The sequence below is a fragment of the Passer montanus genome, unplaced genomic scaffold (assembly GCF_014805655.1).
Source record: "Passer montanus isolate IOZ18808 unplaced genomic scaffold, ASM1480565v1 scaffold45, whole genome shotgun sequence".
Taxonomy (NCBI): domain Eukaryota; kingdom Metazoa; phylum Chordata; class Aves; order Passeriformes; family Passeridae; genus Passer; species Passer montanus.
The window spans coordinates 3429489-3449983 of NW_024369373.1; the positions used below are offsets into that span (position 1 = coordinate 3429489).

The 20495-nt window shown below is 42.1% G+C and overlaps 2 protein-coding genes across 2 annotated transcripts in view; one reads left to right on the plus strand and one right to left on the minus strand.

The window, feature by feature from the left end:
- Window positions 1–11874, plus strand: part of MAF (MAF bZIP transcription factor) — a 183864-nt gene extending 171990 nt beyond the window's left edge. The window contains exon 3 of the mRNA XM_039721062.1: window positions 11379–11874. The gene's annotated coding sequence lies outside the window, so the exon portion shown is untranslated. The remainder of the gene's footprint in view (window positions 1–11378) is intronic.
- Window positions 11490–20495, minus strand: part of WWOX (WW domain containing oxidoreductase) — a 477063-nt gene continuing 468057 nt past the window's right edge. The window contains exon 9 of the mRNA XM_039721060.1: window positions 11490–12684. Within this exon, the coding sequence (XP_039576994.1) occupies window positions 12496–12684 (189 nt within the window). The 3' untranslated portion in view covers window positions 11490–12495. The remainder of the gene's footprint in view (window positions 12685–20495) is intronic.

Below are 20495 nucleotides of genomic sequence, written 5' to 3' on the forward strand. Positions count from 1 at the left end.
AGATCAATAATTAAACCTAGATTTCATTATTATTCAGAGCATACAAATTCACAGGCCTGTTGTATTAAAAACAATACAAGTATCAGACTGTTTGTAATTGTAATCACACTAATTGCACATTCTGACACATTCTGGGGTAATGATGCTTGAAGTTACCAAACAGTTCAAAGATGAAAGGCCACACAGTCAAAGATTTTAAAATAAAGCTCCTGATTTGTGAATTTATGGTAATGTACTAAATTTGATCTCTTCCCCTCATATAAATAGCTACATATAATTATATAATTATATGATAATTAGCTTGTAGTCCCACAGCAATTACAGAGTTATTCCATGGGTATCTGAGCCCTGACAGGGATGGTGATACCTGGCATTGCCCCCTGCCTCCCACTCTGCATCTCAAACTTTCCAGTAGTTGCACATATGAAAATATCCTGAGCTTTTTGTGTCCTTTTTGCTGCGGATTTTGCCAAGGCTCTACTTTTATCTCTGGCTGCTGGTTCTGTTTAATTGGTAGTTTGCAGATAATAGAAACACAGAGGAATATTATTCATTCATCTTCAAAGAGCTGGAAGCAGAGAGTCTGGTGGGGCACCCAGGAAGCCTTGCAGAGGACTGAAATGGGAAGGCAGCATTTTTATCACCTTCCTCATTCAGAAAAAGAGAGAGAGAGCAAGAAAGAGCGAGGCAGCCTGACCAGGAGCCAAAAGGAGATGATTATGTGGTTATCCAGAGGGATTCTTTCTATTACTTGAAAAATCAGAGTGCAGATTTAGAGAGACAGGTTGATGTGCTCAGGAAGATCAATGAATATGAGAGGGTCATTGATGGCATATGCTGGGGTTTAGAGGTAAGTGGCAGCTTTGGAGGCAGTGACAGGAGGAGGGAAGGAAGCAGCTGGTGGTCACTGGCGTGTCCTGGGGTCTGCCCTGTTAAACAGAGTCCCCTCCCCAGGGAAAAGAGGTGGCACTGTGGCCTCTAAGAGCCAGGTTGAATGAGATTGCAGCCATAGGTGTCAAGGAGTGACATTTCAAGAGCAAGCAAGTGCAAGAGAACCTCTGCTGGAGTTCAGGTTGTGCTGCTGGTGGGAAATGGTGAGGAAGGGACTCAGCAGTGCCTGAAAAACTCAAACACAAAATTCACCTAACCAAACACTCTCAGTATCCCACGGGTGAGAGGTTTTTCAAGTGTAAATGTTTACCTGCATGGTTCCTCTATTAAAACACCTTGCAAACCCTTGTCATGAACAGTTTTAAGATGCTCCCCTATTTTCTGCAGCTCTTTTTTTCCTCCTGGTCTGTAGTAGCTACAGCACACACCCCCAGCCCGTGGTCAGGCAGCAAAAGCCCTTGGTCCTGCTTTTCAGCAGAAAATCCATCTGTTACGCATTGATAGAGAGAACTGCTGAAGATACAACAACTAGAAATATTTTACTTGGCAAGGAGGAAGAGTCTTGGAGAGAAAGCAAGTTAGGGACAATAAAGATAGGCAGGAACTCTGGAGCACTGACCTCCAGACGCATCCAGGGTCATCAGGGAAAGTATATCAAATGTTAACAGGAGCCAAGAACTAATTTTAAGGAGGGCTGGAAGATATTCTTGTAAGTTCAGTCAACATTTTAAAGCAACAGTGGCAGTTTCTAATATGATGCGGTTTTCGACTGTTTATTTCTCCTACTGTCTTTGACAGAGGCATTCATATTTCCAAAATCTAGAAAGCTAAAGTCATTGATTCTTAACTTATGGAAATCAACAAACCCAGAAAATTTATTTTTCAAATGGTTGGTGTTGTATAGGACTTTCTGTCTGCATTTTATATATGTGTGAGATATAGAGATGTATGTAAACATATATTTACACATGTATAACCATGTGTTTATGGACTGTGTCTGGGAACATAGATCTGTACAAAAGATGCCATTAACTTCACATTCATGAGTAAGGGCATTCATGTGAACAACTGATCTGACGTTGAGAAAATATTTGACTATTGTAAGGTGCCAAACCAGAGGACTGATATAAAAATTAGGAAATTAAAAGTAATCAGCTTATTCAGATGGAACTGTTGTATTTCATTCTAAGTGCAGTAAATATATGGATTATTAAGCCAATAAGACCAGCAAGGCAAAGACTGGCTCATGCTCTGGAAAAAAAAAAAACTGATTTCTTATAATTTTTTTGTAATTTTTACTTGTTCATGGACATAAAACAAATATTTAGCTGACTGACTGACCAATTTGCCAGTAAAAGTTTGAAGTGAAGTTCATGGATGGGTTTTTTACTCCCTGACTTATTTTGAAGACAAATTGCTGTAGTTATTTTCTCTGTTTGTTAAAGTCTGCCCATTCCAAGTGCTCCATATGCAATTTGCACAGTGAAATAATAAGCTCTTTTAGTGACTTATGTAATGGTCTTAGAACATTAGAAGTGAGCTCTCCCTGTCACTCATTCCAGAGGTGCAGGAGCTCTGGGATGAGCATGGTTGGTGCCTTCCAATGGCTCTTCAGGGCTTGAGTGTGAGCACCAGTCTGTGCAATGGCATTTTTTAGCTGTTGTTGGGCTCTTCAGCTCTTTTAGTACTTCAACAAACAGGTCACCAGCTTTGTTTTGACTTTTGGTGGGGTTTGCCAGCCTCGTACAGAGCAGGCACAGATGAGAGGAAGGCAATAGTTCATAGAGAGTTGCTGCCAAGAATATCTGGGCACCAAATCAGGGAAGTGGTGGTGTAACCCACAGCTTTGTCCTCACCTCTTGCTCTGCTGACCTGGAGAAGGACCAGGGGAAATGCTGCCTTAGGGATTCCTGCTGTACCACAGCCACCATGGACACTGCCTGATGTGCTTTGGCTCTGGGGTTTGCCCTGGAAACTGCCTGCTATGACCCAGGGAGGGTGATAACATACTCAGCTGAGATGTTCTTTGAGATTATCCAACAGGGGAATGGACAGAATTCAGCCTTTACTTGTGCTAATGAAGGTGGGAAATCCAGGATAAGTGTGAACCAGGCAGGGTGGTTCTGGAAGGAAAGATGCTGGAAAAGGGATTAAAAAAAGCTGTCCTCTGGTTCACATGCCATGGTGTGATGATGCATTCACGAGTGTGAAAATGGTGAGGGGAAGCAGACTGACCTTGTGGGCACTGACACGCAGCAAAGAGCAGCCCTGTTTGTTCACCAGCTCAAACCAAAGCCACGAGTGCAGAGGCAATGGCAGAGCACGTGGGACTCTCTGCATTGCCTGTATTTACATAAAGAAATTTCACTTCAGTTAAAGCTTCCTTGGGAATACGTGGGAGGTGGGGGGAGCTCTTCAGCGGAGGATGCTGTCTCAGCCTTATATAAATACCTGTAGAATTGCTCAAATAGTTCATTAGTAGCTTATGAGTTTGTGTGCCTGCATTCCTCACTAGCTCTAATTGCAAGGATGTTGATTCCTACTGCATCCAGTGAACAGATTCTCTGCTCTATTGCACCATTAAATGAGGTGTTACTGTGTTTGACTCGAGCTGAAAAGGATCCCTTCCCACTTAGTAAAGAGACCAGCTAGGGCTGACCTAGCTGGGGACAGATTTCCTTCCAAATCACAGAGAAGTACTCCTGAATATGAGATGTTAATTGTGGCAGGAATTAAGGATTAAACAGTCATGGCTTCAGGTTACTAGTGGGAACTGAAATCAGGATTACAAAGGAAACTGGGCCATGCCCTCACAATGCTATTACCCCAGTTCTTGAGTCTAAAAAACCTTAGAAACTCATCCTCAGTGACCAATAAAAACTAGTCTAAATTGTGCTTACCGAGGCCTGAGGAAAAGAGTCATAATTGTGCAGCCATAGTTTGGACACCTTTCAAGGCAGAAGATAACATCAAGGGCAAAAGAGTGAAACTCAGCCCTGATTTATACCTTCTTTGTTGGGGCCAAAGCTCCAGCACTGGCCACAGCTCCATCTCTTGCCTGGGAGAGTCAGACCCCACACCAGAGCTACTCATACCTCGAGTTTGGTCTCTGAGGAGAGAGCAAACACCTTGCAAGAGCATTTCCCTTTGGGCAGAGGCACACGAAGCCCCCGTGTGAGCTCAGCCTCCAGCCTGGAGCACTCGATCCCCTCGATGCCCCACAGCACCTCCTGAAGGGCTCAGACTGGGGCACTGACCCCAATCCTCATTCCTGGGGGAGATGCTCACATGGGCTAAATGTTGATGATGTCTCCCCCAACCCTATTCCTATATCCAAAATACAAAGCCTGGGAGATGAATAGGGGGGGAAAAAAAGAAATTCTGCGGATTAAATTTATGACAGAGTAGCACATACTTAATAACCAATTAAAGCCAAGATTTATTGGGAGCTAAATTACATTTGTATTATAAATAGAACTAGAATATACTGTTACAGAATAAAAGCAAAACATTTTAGCATTTAATATTGTAAAAGACAAAGCAATCTAATGGACCCTAAATGTTAATGGGTGAAAAGATTTACACTTTAATTGCATTTTCAAGTCATCTTATTTTACTGTGCTCTTTTTTCTATGTACATAGAAATCAACAGTGTGCTGCAACATTATACTTAGTAGCAGCAAGACCGACTTAAGAAAACCCATTATTATAGGCAAGATCAGTTTATTATGTATAAATCCTTGCAAACATTTTAATTGAAATGAGCAGTGGACTTTCACTGACCTTGGCTGCATGTGTATGAGACCTTCATAGCAAATTAAGCTGGTGAAAAGTGTGTGTGAGAAGCCAAGAAGGGAGAGAGTGTTAACAAGACAATTTCTCTATCTAAAGCCAACAAATAAACTGTATTAGATACAGGGGTTTGATTTATGGCAGCAAAAAAAAATTTTAAATTCCCAAAAAACCAACAACCAGCGAATGATGAAACTTGAAATTACATCTGATTGCATTATCAATTAATAATTTGTATTTACTAAAGTGTTATCAGCTAAAATCCAAATTTGGGCCAAATTTGGGCCATCTGAGGCTGGCATTTTAGGACTGCTTTCATAGCATATAGGAATGCTACAAACTTCCCAGAAACCGATCCTGTGCTCGTAAAATTTCTCTTCCAGTTTGTGTTACTGCTTCAAGATTCATCAGCTGAGTTACAGTTATGGCTGAATCTAACTCATATTACATTTGAAAAAATAAATGTGCACTAAAAGTAATTAAAGCATGTTGGTTCATGAATAATACACCATTTTACTACTATTTGCAGAGTATAATGAGACAAGCTACTAAATTGACAATGAACGCTCTATTATGTGATTGCCAACTGTTTTATAAGATATTGAACAGATTCATTTATTCTATCATCATGAGCATTATCAAGCTATTGCTTTTTAATAAATTAATTTCTCCCGTGTCTCCAGAGCCTCACTTTGAAATCTGGCTGAGGGCATAAATGGAATTAATTCTGCGGTCTGGGTTGAGCGGCGGTGCTGGTGCCTCGCAAGCCCCGCCGAGGAGGGGACGGCGATGGAGGGGCTCCATTGCGACGGCAAAAAAATGGCTTTTAATGGCCAGCCGACAGAAAGAGTCGCCCCTGCAGGGCAGGGCTCTCTGACAGCTCTTGTTTATCAGGGGCTCTCCTTGCCAGACACCCCCGGTCCCCTGCCCTTCACCCCCAGCCTCCATCCCGCCGTAAATTGACCCTTTAATTGCCCGGCAGCCTAAACGCGGCGACACCGGCCGCTGACTGCGCAGCAGCGCTTAATCCCTGCCTGGCGATGGTGTCATTAGGAAAGCAGTGTGATTGTGGGGAAGGATCTCCCGTCCCGGCTGCTGGCCGGGCTGCCGGGAGGATTATCCGAGAGCCGCGGGCTGCGGAAGGTGCGCGCAGCCCTGATGCTGCCGAGCCGCTCCGCTCGGCGGTAAACAACTTCTAATTGCGGCTGTTGACAGGACTCACTGTGTGTAACTAACCTTGCCGCAATGTTATTATTTCTGAAGGGAGCCTTTCTCCACATTTTTAACAATAAGTCTGACAGGTGTCATATTAAAAACAGGGCTTAATTCTAATGCAACTATTCCCACCCGCCTTTCCCTTCTCATTTTTGTGCCTCTGTAATGCATGAATTTCTCCTGCTCATAAAGATTAAAGGGACAGCTTTGCTGGAAGGAAAATACTGGTTTGTTTGTAGTCCAGGTACATTTGAGATGGTCTCAGTACTGGCTCCCTTTCTCCTCTCTTCTCCAGCCATGCCGGCTCAATGCTGGGAGAAAAGAGAGGGAGAGAAATAAAGCTTTCCCTGGGATGAGAGGTAATTCAGGATCCATTGAAGCGAAATTTCAGGCTTCCTTTGAGCTGTGACCCACAGCCACCGTCCAGGCACTCAGTGGCTGCACGGCCTGTGATGCATGGCTGACTGCTGTCCACCAGAGACCCAGCCCAGGCCAGCAGTTCACTTACAAGTTTACACTGGATTTAAGTCAAAATGCTAAAAACGCTGGCGTTCAATCACTGCTAACCGTGTGCTCGGCAGACAGCTCCCAGCAGACCCCGTGCTTGTAAAATCCAATACGCCGCGTAAAGTAAGGGTTTGTGGAGGTGCAAGGGGTTTAGAAGACTTTTCTTGTCTCTGTCCCTACTGATTTTGGTGATGCTGCTTTTCAGGCGCTGGGATGGCTTCAGCCTCGTCCCATCGCACACGGGCAGCAGCACGGAGGGCTGCACTCAGAGAGGCATTCCCCATTCCCACAACCTTCCCCCGTGTGTCCTGCCCTTCCTCTCAGGCTGCCTGCAGAAGGCAAAGTCCATTTTAAAGCCATCAGTTCCGTGCTGATGTGATGATCAGTCAGGACCAGGGTGGCTCCCCTGCACTTGCTTCTCTCTCTCCTCCTTTTACAAAAAGCTTACACGTTCCATGCCTGCCAGCATCACACACACTCCTCAGTCCTGGCTGAGAACATTCCAAAGCTGCTCAAACCGCTGCTGTTAGAGGCTAACGCCAGCCCAAGGAAAAGGGTGCCTTCATTGCCAGGAGGGATCATAGAAATCCAGTGTACAAAGCCCCTAATTTAGCCTGTGCTCACATATCTGCAGGCATTGCACCAGACCAGTGTAAGGTTTCCATATGAACAACAGGCACGGTGCAGATCAGTCTCAAAGTGTTGTGTAATATTCAGTTTTTACAACAGTTCTTTCAGAAGAATGAAGATAAGCAGTCCAAATAGTCTCACCAGGCATTTGGTGATCTGTTCTGTACCCCCTTAAGGTTAATGATTTTCTGGGACTCAAAAGAAAAAAAATATTATTTCTTCTTCTTTTTTTTATTTTTTTCCCCCCTGCATAAGCAACTGCCCAGCAAATTGATAAGAGCCCTTTTTAATTAGCTAGTGAAGTTGTATGGGTAATGTTCCATATAAAAGGTCCATAAAACACAGCAGAATTAATAAAATGACTGCTTCTCATTTAATTCAGGTCCTCCAAAGGGATCCATATGTCTTGCTTTGGTCTGTTTGTAGTACTTCTCTCCACCACCCAGCCACGAATTGATTAAAATCACATTCCTCACTTAAAACTGGAGCCCAGTTGGTAAGAGATACTGGATAGTAATTAAGGTCTGTGCACAGACACATGAACCCCCATAAAAAAACGGTACCAAAAGGAATCATTGTGCATCGCTTGGATTATATGCAAACACAGCTCATGTTGACAGCTACCTCTGGATGACTCCATCAGTACACACTTTATCTCCAGCTGTCCAAGTAATTTTCCCAGGATTTCGCCCCTCTTTTTCACTCCTCTCCACACAGATGGATTAGAGCAACAAACGGTTTACATGCTGCACATCATTAGCTATCCTCCCTCACTACCCAGCAGATAACAACTGGGCTCTATCATCAGGACATTCATAACACCTTGACACTTTTACAACTATGCTGTTCTCTGCCAGAGCAATCTTCTCTTTTAAAGCATGAAGCTAATTCACAAAACACCCCTTGGAAAGTACTCTGCAAATGCAACAGGGGTGGGGGAGAGAAAAAAAAGTACAGCCCAGAAAAGGCATCTAGTAAATAACACAGTTAGCAGTGTAGGGGGAAAAAAAACCCAAACTCAAGAGAAAAGCACACATTCTTTCTCTGCAAAACACCTCTCTATTTTCCCATTTCCTCCATCCCACAGTGAAGAGCACCAGGAAACAGCCACCCATCAATCTGCTGCATTTCAGTGCTTCCATCACCGTGTCACTCAGACACCTCCCAAGGCTGGCACCAGCCTGGCAGGTCCCTGTGGCCCTGGCAATGGCCCAGCTGCTTCCCTGGGCATGGCTTTCACCCAGGACTCTCTTTGCATGTCATGCATTTACTGGGTATTACCACTGGCTATTCCAGCTTTCCTAAACTGCCTCCAGTCTCAGGGAATCTCAACTCTAATATTTGTTAATAAAACAGCATTTTCCCTCTGTAGGCTGGGACCCTGCTTCAGAGCCCACTCGTGCTCAAGACATGGGCTTGTATTTAGAATAAAATACAAACCCACATCAGCTACTGTGTGGAAGGAAATACACTTTAGCAGCATTTTCCAAGCTTCTCAGCATGCCCCCTGCCACCCCAACCATACATTTTTATGTATAGTACACGCTTGTTTAAAAAAGAAATACATAAGGAGAAAGAGTAATTACCGTAGCTTAAATTCAGCCCGATAAGAAGGGCTTGCACAGCCTGAGCAGCTGTTCCACTGCCATTCAGATTATGAAAATATAATCCTAGAGAACCTTGTCAAGATAAATGCAGAGCATGAAATGTATAGGCAATTTTTCCCCAGCCACATATAATGATCAATTCCAAAGCCACAAGTGATACCAAAGGACAAAATAAGATCTGTCTAGACTTTCTCACTTACAAGATATTGATCATTCCAATGGTAAACTGGTTAGTATAAGTGTGTTTGGCTTGAAAGGTCATGGGCTTAACACCTGACAAGGAGTTATTCAACCTTGATATAAGTCAAATTATTGCAGGGTTGCTGGAAAGACTTGTTTAATAAAAAGCCATACCTGGTCTGAGAATATCTGGGATTTGTCTCCCAGATGTCAAAAGAAAAAGCAGGAAGGAAAAATAAAAGTCAAGATTTGGCATGGGTTTCTGCTGGTTCACCTCTACCTGATTTGGCAGGCAGAGGTCCCAGCAGTCAGTGGCTGTCTGGGCAGAGCTGTGGACAGCAGTGGAAGGTGACACTGACTGAAAAGGCACCTGGATTCCCCTAAAAGCTTCTGGCTCTTCAATCCCAGCAAGGGAGCTTGTTCGCTCACCCGCACGGACTTGAAGACACAGGGCACCAATATAGGGTCCAAAAAATCACCATTAAAATGGAAAACGTTGACTTTGGAAGGAAAGCAGGGGGGAAAGGGTGGGACAACGCCCTGCAGCGTATGGGTGGGAAATGCTCTGGCATTGCCTGCCAGCACCTCCCCTTCCCAAAGCCCTGAGGCTGCATCAGGCACAGCCCTAACCCAGCCTCCTCCTTTTTCATGGGATAACTAGCTAGTGCTTATTTGGACTATTAGGAGCTTGATGTGAATTTGCTGGATCTTTTCCAAGAACTATAAATACCCGATCTATTTTGCTTTATTCAGTTCTTTTTGTTTTGCTGATATGATACTAGTTAAGGTTAATGGGGTTTGCTTTAATATTAGACACAGGATCACTTAACTACCTTTAATGAACACTGGAGTCAATGCATTGTGGAGTAATTCACACAGACATTGCCTCAGGTAAATCAACTGGAAAAATGTAAGCCAGTCAAATAAATAAATCTGACCAGCTGTAAATGTGCCAAATTTTACACCAAAATATATTTGAAAGCCAATGACTTAGGCACATCTAGGATATTAAAATGGAGGGGTTGGAGTCTGTTTCTTTTCAATTGCTTTTCCTTTTTTAATGTTCCCTGCACATCCCTCCTGTGCTGAAACCAAACTGAGATTGCAAGAAAAATTATTTTCACAAGTGTTTCTAATAGAAGCGAGAGCTCTACAGCTTGGTGGGTTTTTATTTCATTTCAGAAAAAGCCTTTTTTATACTGGCTATCTCAGCACAGGAGAGTGAGAGACAAAGAGGAGAACAGAGAGTGGGAAAAGGAAAATGGAGAGAGAAAAAAATGAAGGAGAGGAAAAAAGAGAAACAGAGAATGACAGAGTGAAATAAAAAGTAAGAAACAAACAGGGAGCAAGTAATTTTATCTGCATTTGAGAAAATTATGTCAGTGAAATTCTAGACAGGGCAATACACTGTGTCAATAAATAATAACCAGAAATAAAAACCAGAGGAACCCAAACAACTCAGTGAAGTTAGGGGTTTGCTTACCTCATACTAGTGCAAAACAAAAACTGTGCTAACATTAAAAGTGCTCTTACCTTGTAACACTAAAATAGAGAGTGAGGTACAGAGGAAAAGCACACAGATATTCTTTGAAGGAAGGCAGGCAATATCCCTAAGTACTGAATTCTCATAGAAGAGAACAATATTTCAGCAATAAGGAATGACAGGGGGTTCATTATAGGTTATTAATGTTTGCCTAAATGGAGCAGAAGGCCCAGGCCTTCAGGGGAGTGCAGAGCTCCCAGCATCACTTAATTAGTGCCTCTTCTGAGCCCAGCCATGCCAAGCTCCAGTGCAAAGCTCTGCAGTCCTACACTGCCTGCGTCATACCAGAGTAATTCTGCCTGCCTGTGAAAGGGAAAAATAATGTGTGTGTGAGGACTGCTGCACAGGTGACAGGAGTTAATCACTTTTTCTCCCCAGTTAAACTCCAGACAATACAAGGAATTTGGCTGTAACCATTGCCTCAGCTTGCAAAGCCTTCAACCCAGGCCATGAATTTTCAGGCACTGCACTATACCAGCATCTGGTCTGTGTAGCACAGACTGGAGAAAACTTCTAGGAGACAAGAAGGACCTTTTTTCACTCTGCAAAAGGCTGAAAAGAGGTGTTGTTCTTTCTGGAATAGCCCTTTTTGTTTTATTTCTTTATTCTACCAAAGGTTTCAAAGCAGGATGTACTGCCCTTGGGGAAGGGGCTGCAGAGAGTCGAGGAGGATGAGTGGGCAGGATTTGGGATCTGTTGTCTCCTGAAGCTGTCGCTACAGAGGTGGCACAGCAGAGATAAAAAAAAAAAAAGCCATTTATTCTTTACTGCTGCTTTAGGAAAGACTGTGGCATGAGGTAAGGAAGCAGACAAGGAAAGAGCAGCTGAGGCTGCACTTGGGTAGAAGCCTTGGCTTTAACTCTGTTCAACAACTAATCCAATGTACTATGATTGCAGAAAAAAAAAATCATGGAAGGCAGATTGTTAACAATAAAGCAGAAATAAAAAGGGGATCAAATAAACTTCTATTAACAATGTGTCCTTCTATTTATTTGTTTATATTCTGTCTACAGAAAATGTGATGCTGGACGGAGGATGGCTTAGAACAACCTTCTGGCATGAAGACAGCTACAAAGCACAAAATACAAAAAATGAACTCAGAAAGGAACAAGAAAAAAACAGCGTTTTCTTGGCATCAACAAGAAGCTCTTTATTTTTCCTCAAGTTTTCTTTTCTAAAAAAAAAATGGAACTAAGATATTTGCAGAAATGAGACAAACTTTCTCTTCAGGTGACAATATTCAAGCAAGCATGTTGTTTTATTGAATTTAAATGGAAAGAAAAGACAGATTTGGAATGGGATACAGTATCAGGAGAACTGAGAAACTGTGAACTTTCAAGGAAATAAAACTCCTTAAAACTGTGAACTGAGAAATTGATGGAAATACCATTTAAACCCCTGACTACACTCTGTGTGTTCTTAAGGAGACATCATCATCTTTGCAAACTCGACAGTACTTAGAGAATGGTTTACACATATCTTTTATTGTAATCTTAAAAAAAAAAAAAACCAGAAATATTTAATTAGCTGTGACTTTACCATTACTGTTCAGATGTCTTCCTGCACCTTCTTTTTCTAGACAGCGCAGATGTACTCGCAGCCAACAGTCAAGGGCTGAAAAGATTTCTTTCCTCAATAATCTTTTGATTTGCCACACCCAATAAAACCCTTGTAGGGAAAAAGAATCAACACAACCACCATCTCCCAATCAATACCTAAAGCCTAACAGACAGTAATTATCAAAATAAGGAGGAAATCCCATATTGGGCTACGCACCTACCCATTAATCAAAACAACAAGAAGTTATCTGCAGAATTGCTTTTCTAAAATAAGACAGAAGATGCCTGCTTGGGTTACACTTTGAACAGGCTATAATCAAAAGAAAGAGAACCGAGACTAACTAAGCCCCAGGAAGCCGCATTGTCCCTTTAACCCACAGTATTCCCCACCTCCCATTAGCACTTAACATTTTTCACTATGTTGTGACTGCTATTATTTCATTTAACACCGGTTAATCTGTATCTGAGGTACATGGAAACCCTCTAGATGATAAGATTGGACAGGTTCCAGTGTTGGCAGTTCCCGAGCGCGCACACGCTCGCGTGTTTTGATCCTTCCAGGAGCTCCCTGCTATTTGGCCTGGCTGCCAGCTCGTTCTTGGATCAGCCTGTCGCTCAGCTCCCAGAGGGCAGCGGCGGTGGCATCGCCCTGTGCCTGCTGCGAGGGCAGGCAGCGGCAGCAGTTGTTGAAGTACATCCCGCCCAGCCCCTCCAGCTCCGCCGCCGTGGCGCAGTACACTGTCGTGGCAGCCCCTTGTTGCTGCAATTTAAAAAAAAAAAAAAAATTAATTAAGAGAGAGAAAATAAGCAGAATATGAATGCATAGATGGTTTATAGTTTATTGTTATCGTTGTCATTTCAAGCGCAGCCCTTTGCTGCAAGCAGCGTGGCTGGCAGGGTCACCTGCCTGGTGACAGGCTGCAGCCCTGCTGAAGGCACTGTCTCCTGGACACTTACCTGCAAACCACTTCAATGAGGGCTTCTTTCTTTTCCTTCCCTCTAAGAGCAGAAGAAAAAGAGAATCCCGAACCACCACCCCAAGCTCAGGTGTTTTACCCTTTTTGGTAGGGGCTGCCCAGGTGGTGTTTGACACCAGAACAGTTGAGCCAGGTTTAAAAGCAGCACCTCAAAACTTCCCTTTGCATCACAGAAATCATCGACCATATGCCTGGGCACCCTGACCCGCAACACAGACTGATAGATGGATTTGGTTTGTTTGGGTTTTTTAAACCTCTTGTGCAAAATTAACCTGGGCACTCCAATTAAGACCTATCATGTAAAGTGCAGTTGGGATTGGTGCCAAAGCTGCCCGTGGATCTTGGATCAACAGTCCAAGGCAGTTGTCACTGCTGCTGTGTGAGAGCATTTGACTGCTGTAGGCACAGACAGGGCTGGTTCTGCAGAGACATGAGGCTTTCCAGTGGAGTTTTTTTTCTGTAGCAACAATTTCTCTTGCCTTATAATGCTTTAAGAAATGGAGTGGATAGATTAGAGGCTTTTGTGGATCAGAAGGGATATTTTAATTTTTCCTACTTTCTTTCTTTTTTCCCTTTCCTTTTCCTTTTTTTTTTTTTAATTTAAATACTAAGTGAACTTGTGTTCAAACAGGAAGAATGGGTTCCTCTGAATTGCTCCAACAGAAACCTGCAGATGGAGGCCACAGGGCTAGGGCAAGCAACCTGGCATGGGTGATGGGCTATCCCCTGGCACAGACTAAAAACACAGTGCCAGAACAGCTGGGGAGAGGGCAAGAAGCTATTTTGCTCTGTAAACTATAATTAAAAATAATAGGTGAGAGCGCATTAGCAAAACACAACACTAATTTAAAACCGATAGAGTTTATCTGGCATCTTATGATTATTTATGTACATCTTAGTCCTTTCTGTGGTAACAAATTATGAGCTGATAGGAATCAGAATAAAGAGGCTGCCAAGTGCAATTGAAAAAGTAAATGAAGAGAAATTAGTTGTTGCCACATTAAGATAATTTAATGGGATAAGAGAATAGGCTTCAATCTCTTGTGATTTTCCTCCACTCCTTTGTTTTTTGGCCTTTCATTGTCACAGCCAAGGAAACTCAGGGTGCTGCTAGGGGGGTCAACCTGCAGAAGACCTCTACTTTGCATTCTCACCCTTCAAGGACAGGAAGCAGTTTAAAAAACCCCAGTTCTCCTTATTTGAGGCATCTCAACTTTGTAGCAACAAAGAAGTGCATATTTGTTTGCAAGACATGCATTTTCCTCAGCAGATGGGATTAAACTGATAATGATGACTCCACAACTTAGAAATGATCTCCCATCACAAGGTAAACCAAAACTGTCTGTATTAAGTATTTTGAAAGGCATATATTTATCAACAGACCAGAATATTTTTAAAGTTAGTATAATACATAGTAATCCTCTTATTAAACCAGTATCTTTTTTAAAAAAAGAGAAAATATCTTAAAGGTGGTAGCAGAAATGGAAAAGAGTTCTACTAAAAATAATATTAATAGAGAACAATAAAATTTCTATGTTCATTTCAACTATCCTATAAAGCTCCACAGTACAGGTATGATCACTGTATTCAGCTGTTTAGAATGTCTCAAAGCCCCTAAAGAGTATTATTAGTTTTTTACAAGCAATTCAACTGGACTTTCATTAGAAAGGTAAAATTAAACTGAATTGCTCAAGGCAGAGTGGGAGCCCTCAAGCTATTGCTGAAAAGCATCCATCCAGCCAAGCTAAACTCAGGCTATCTCTAATAGAATTCAGCTAATTCATAAAATGGAAGTTTATCAGAGCCAGTTTAAAATCCAACCCAAACAACAATTTATCTTTTCAAACGAGTCGAATTTGACGATGTTTAAACAAAATCCTCGGCAGGCAGAAAAACACCCCAGAGCACAAGAGCAGTGCTTTATACCTTGAGCATTGACACAAGCTAGACTCCAGAAGAAGAGAATAGCTTTCCCTGTGTGAGCATAGGATATTTACTTTAAGCGATAAAAGATTATGTGGCTGGAAGCCCAAAGCACTTTATCTTGCGATGCCTCCAGTGTTTTGCTGAGAACTGGATGTAAGCAACGTGCCATTTGCTTTTTGGCTGTGTGTATCCTTACTTCTTTCTAAATGTTTCAATCATGTTGGCTGTTTTGGAAGAAGAAAATTCAATGGTTCTATCATTGAAAGAAAAGTACCTTTCTTATTACTTAAGAGAACTGCAGTCGTATTTATCCCTTCATTGACAGAGGGTAAAGATTTAATATCTCACAGTTAGGGACAAACATGAACTCATCAAGCCTAGGAGAATGCTTCAGAGAGCAAAACTATGTAACAGAAGGTGAATCCCAAATTCTCAGAGCCATTTAAGTACCTAATTTCTTTTGTGAGCTGGTTGCATTCAGACACTTGAGGATCTACCTAAGTGACTTGTCCAAGGACCGAGGGGAGTGAGCATCAGAGTCACAGGAATCAAATCCCATTTTGGCTTGGCAGGAGTACCAAGAGGTCTCCAGCACAACCTCCTGCCCAAAGTGGGATGTGTAGAAGCCTTATATTTGCCTTGCTGAATGAGAAGGTCACCAAGGCATAAATCCTTCCTTTGTATCTATGATCCCACAAACCTCTGTGAAGAGCCAGAGCTGCAGATAAGTGCAAACTGCCTGCACTGCTAGCCAGAAACTGCTCTGTTTCTCAGCAAATATCATTTATCCCTTATGAACACAGTCCTTTGAATGACATCTTTATATGCTGGGCCTTATGACAGTCTAGTAACAAGTTTTAATTTTTTGCTCATCAGCTTTCCTGTTCACATATCATCAGCATACAACAGCAGAGAATGTTAGGGAATCTAATTAGTAAACAATTCCATACTGCTGATACAAGATGAAACATTCTTAAACCAATAAAAAGAGCACTTTAATCACTGTTGAATGACTTTCAATGCCAAGCGGTTTGTGCCATGTCAGAACATAATTTGAAGAAGATTAGAGTACTATATAAAAGAATTAATGTTAACAACTTCGTTAAAAAATGTCTTAAACAATGAGCTTGTCAGTTGTCACAGACTCTCCCTGATCCATTGTGATTAAGGCCCCCCCTCCCAACAATTTCAGCTGATAAACAATGCTAAAAGCATCGGGCAACCTAAACATTTTTTTTCCATAGGTCCATCAGTTGTACAGGGTGCTAATCACCAGAGCTGGGGTCAGCCTTCTTTAACCTGCAACAAAGGCAGCGGCTTGCAATAATGAATACACAGGATAAAGAATTTGTGAGAAGCCCAACTGAATCTTTAATCATGCCTCAGTGCCATTTCCGATCCAGTCAAACATTTGAAAGCTGCTGGGCAAGCACCATGCTATCAATCTTTCCAGTGCACGTAAAATTACCCGGGAATCTTGTTTTGGATTAAGTTGAAGAGTGTCTTAGTAATAAGGGTTCATCATTCTCTTCCGCAAATCATTTGTCAGTTTTGTAATACAATCTTCCTCTGCAGCAGGGTGGGATTTATACAGCAGTTGCTGTTTATTTATAGTTGAGGCTCAAAGATCTAAATTATCCATCCTTCTAAAATCCTTTGTAGAACTGAAAATACTAAGTAGCTACTAGTTCATAGGCATTTATTTAATAACTGCAAGCAGTCAATTTTTAACTGATGGCACTGAATGCAAATTATTACTGAATATCTTAACAGTAAAAGAAAAGGGGTTCTTGAGATACAGAACATGGTAAAACCCTCATTAATATATGTAATGCATCTGTTAGTAGTCTGAGATACCATTTATGTTCCTGATAAGAAAACATATTACACAGTTAATGTTTAGTTTTTAGATTTGCCTACCTTCAAATGCATGTTTATTTTCTAAAATTAGACTTTTGTTCTGAAGCAAGTTTACATTCCAAGCATATAAATAATAGAAACAAAGCCATAACTTATCTGTATATTTATCAACTATGAATGAATAGGAGCCACTCTAAACTCTGTTAAGAGCACACAGCACTCAACATTGTCTGCCAGGGAGATGGGATCAGCTATTTGAAAAGGAGGGGTTTATTTTCTTATGAAAAATTAAGGATAAAGGCCAGTTATCTTGGTAGCCTGAGGTTAAGTTCAGCACAGAGCATTTTAAAAGATGGCCAGTGGAAAGAGGTGGAATTCAAAATGACATGAGAGGAGAGTATTTGTGACAAGGGCCAGATTCAAAGCAAGCAGCTCAAGTGAAATAAAAAGGCAAGTCCTTAAAACTCTTCAGGCTGTTCCTGTTATTCATATCAGGACTATTAGACAAACACATCCCTAACAGAAGAATATCAGTCCCACACAAAAGCACTGTGAGCATACCATTTACAGCCGAATAACTCATTACACAGCAGGGTGAGGTAGAATCAGAGTCATTAAGGTTGGGGAAAATCACTGAGTCCAACCATTGACCTAACCTAGCAACCAAGGCAGTAAGAACATATTCCAGATATGAAACCAATGGGGTGTCCCATACCTTCTCTGTGCCTCTGATAAGCACCCTGAATGAAGAGTTCATTCTGTTAGAGGGAAAAACTCCTCACCAGCTGGCTTCAGCAGTGGCCATTTTCCCGATTTGATGTAAAATATAAAATCTCCTTGGAATAAAAAACATAACTCTACAGACTCTGTTTCCACAACCATATTATCCAAACCAAACCCAAAGTGACAGCCGTAGTTTTACATTCATCAAGCCTCACCTCCTCCTGGTGGGAATTAGCACAGGTTTTTTGCCTTCTCAGAGGCTCCACAGATTGGAGCAGTGGCTGAGGATCTGCTCCACTGCTTGTTGTCACCCTGATGCTGATGCTCAGTATGGGCACAGTGGGGTTTGTGCTGCCTGGGGGCAGCTGGGAGAAAACTGCCCTCAGAATGGATTTATCTCCTTCTGCTATTGCTACAACCCCCAAGCTGGGGCTGTGGTGCAGAGCTTTCTCAAACCATACTTATTCCTTTTTCCTATCAAGCCCAAGTCCTTGTGAACAATATGGAGCACAATGACCTCTTCTGAAAAACACTAGCACGTCTAAAATCCTCATGTCCTCATGCAGGATTCCTCAGTATCAGAGTTTTTAGGAGCAGTCTTAAGAGCTGTTTGGTGATATCACCCATGGCTGAGGCCAGCTGTAGCTGAAGGAGCCACTTCCCAATGTCAGGCATTCCTCTGCTCCTTCTCCTACTGGGACAGTTCAGAGTTGTGAGGAACAGTCACTTTTCCAACAATGCAGTGAACAAGTTTTAGTCTCGCCTTTGAGATGACAGGAGAACTGTTCAGTTCCCACTGCAGTCCTCTTACTCAGAGAATCCCAGATACACATTACCTTATGAATAATGCTCAGAATATGTATGTATTAATGTCCTGAAAGAAAACATGATTCCTTGATTGCTTTTTCAGCAAGGAAATATGAAATTGAGACCTTCCTTTGCTATTTTGGGAGAGCGTGAAACTGAAATCATATCTGCAGCTCAAAAAATAAAACTTTGGAGCTGCCAAATATGATCTAAACTCCAAACTGGGCTCAGTTGACTTCAGGTCCTATTTCCACCCAAGTGCCAGCAGGAAAACGTGACCTAAACTGACACTGCAGCTACAGTCTTTTCAAAGCTGTCACCCAACCACATCTAAACCAGAGGTTCTCAACCACCTCCCCTTCCCCCATCACCACAATTAAACCAGCAAAGCATCTCTTAGAAGATAATACAACGAATAAACCAAAATCTATAAGGTCTGCTTTTTTCCCCTCTGATGTATTCCTTTTTCAACTAATTCCCAACTACAAAGACTCAAAACTCCATCAGCTTCTCTACTTGCATAGTTGGTTTCAAGCTGTAACTTTTCTTAGTGTCATTAAGACCCTTACACATTTACAGTATTCTTTACATACATTATAGGAGATAAGTGTGCTATGTTCTTTAAGTAAGGAAACTGCAGTAGCTCATGAAAGAGGATTTGTTTTCAACTGCTGAGGCATTAAGACCTAGTGATTATTTCAACTATTCAGTATATGCAGCTATATTTAACTTACATTCTGGGTTTTAACTTTGCAAAAGAAATCGTGTTCATTGTAATAAATGTATTTTGATAATGCACCATGTTGTTTGTGTTATGCAACCCCCAGTATGTTCTCATTTACAGCAATGATAGCACTTGAAAACTTCCAACCTCCAACATCCAGTATCAAACAGATTTTCTGCAATCATTCCACAGGAGAAAAAAAAAATACAATACAGGAGATCAAGTCAGGAGAACTGGGCTGTTTTCCTCTTTTCAACTTTTCCTTCCCGAGTGAGCTTGGACAAGTCACTTCAACTCCATGTACCTCACTTTTCCCAGCTATAAAATGGGGAGATTACTCTTATTTACCCACCTCACAGGGGTGTTGTGAGGAGTCATTCAGATTTATGGAGTGCTTTCACACTTAATTTGGAAAAGCACTGTGTAAGTATAAAGTGTTATATTATAAACCATTGTTAAAATGTGTAGAAGATGTAGAATCAAGGTTGGCAAAGTAGCTGACAAAAATGTAATTATCTTTGAAAATCATGCCTATTTTTCTCTATTGTATAAACTTAATTCTTTAACCTGTGAAGCTCTCTGCTACTCCAGGTCCTGTTCCAGTGTCTTCCCTCTCTCATCCAGTTTTTTTGCCCAGATCACAGAGAAATAGGTAAAATTCTAAACTGTTGTTCTAAAACAACAGTGAGTTATTAAAAAAATTGATGCTTTAGAGGGAAACAGTCCCTGAAATCCATGCATTCATCCCTCCCACCCTTTGCATATGCTAGGCAGAGCCATCATGGCATACCAGGGGTGGGATTCAGTTGCCTAACATGGATCTTGAGACATCTGAGCTGCCTCAAGATATCCCACGTGCTCCACAGCTGTCTTTCAGAAGGGCACATATTTCCCATGGGTCTGGTATTGTATCTGCCAGCCCCTCAGGGATATCTCAGCTGAAATCACACAGTGGTTAAGACAACACCAGACTGTGCAACTTAAATGCTTTTGCCACAGCACCTGGAAGGGAGCTGGCTCCCACAGGCAGCACCCTATTTCTTTCTTTTCCAGAATATTATTGAAGTCCACAACTCAGCTTCTGAAAAATATTTCAAGGCTGACAGAAAGCCACTTTAAGGTCTAAAAACTATAATGAAGCCTGTGGCTTTACCTTGCTCCACCAGCATTTCAGGGCAGGAGCAGCAGCACTCCTCACAGGCCTCTTTATCAACAGCACATTTCCAGGCACATCAGCGCTGCAATTCCTTCTCCTGCCCACTGAACCCCCTTTCACACCTGATTTACACTTTTAAGACATCATTGCTCCACTGAAATGGCAGCTTTGAACACTGCATGCAAATGTCTCTGATCTTTTCTTCTCACAGGCTGGTACGGAGCAGTGGAGCGGTGCAGCATTCGTCCGCTCATTTCTAGATCTGGGAAAAATCCCTGAGGAAAATTATCAATTTCCATTTCAGAGAGTAACAGGGTAAGGGTGAGATCAGGTTGAAGAAATGAGGCTGCAGTCCATTGCTTGCCCCCTGCCCTGTGTGCCAGCACTGGCCAGTGGAG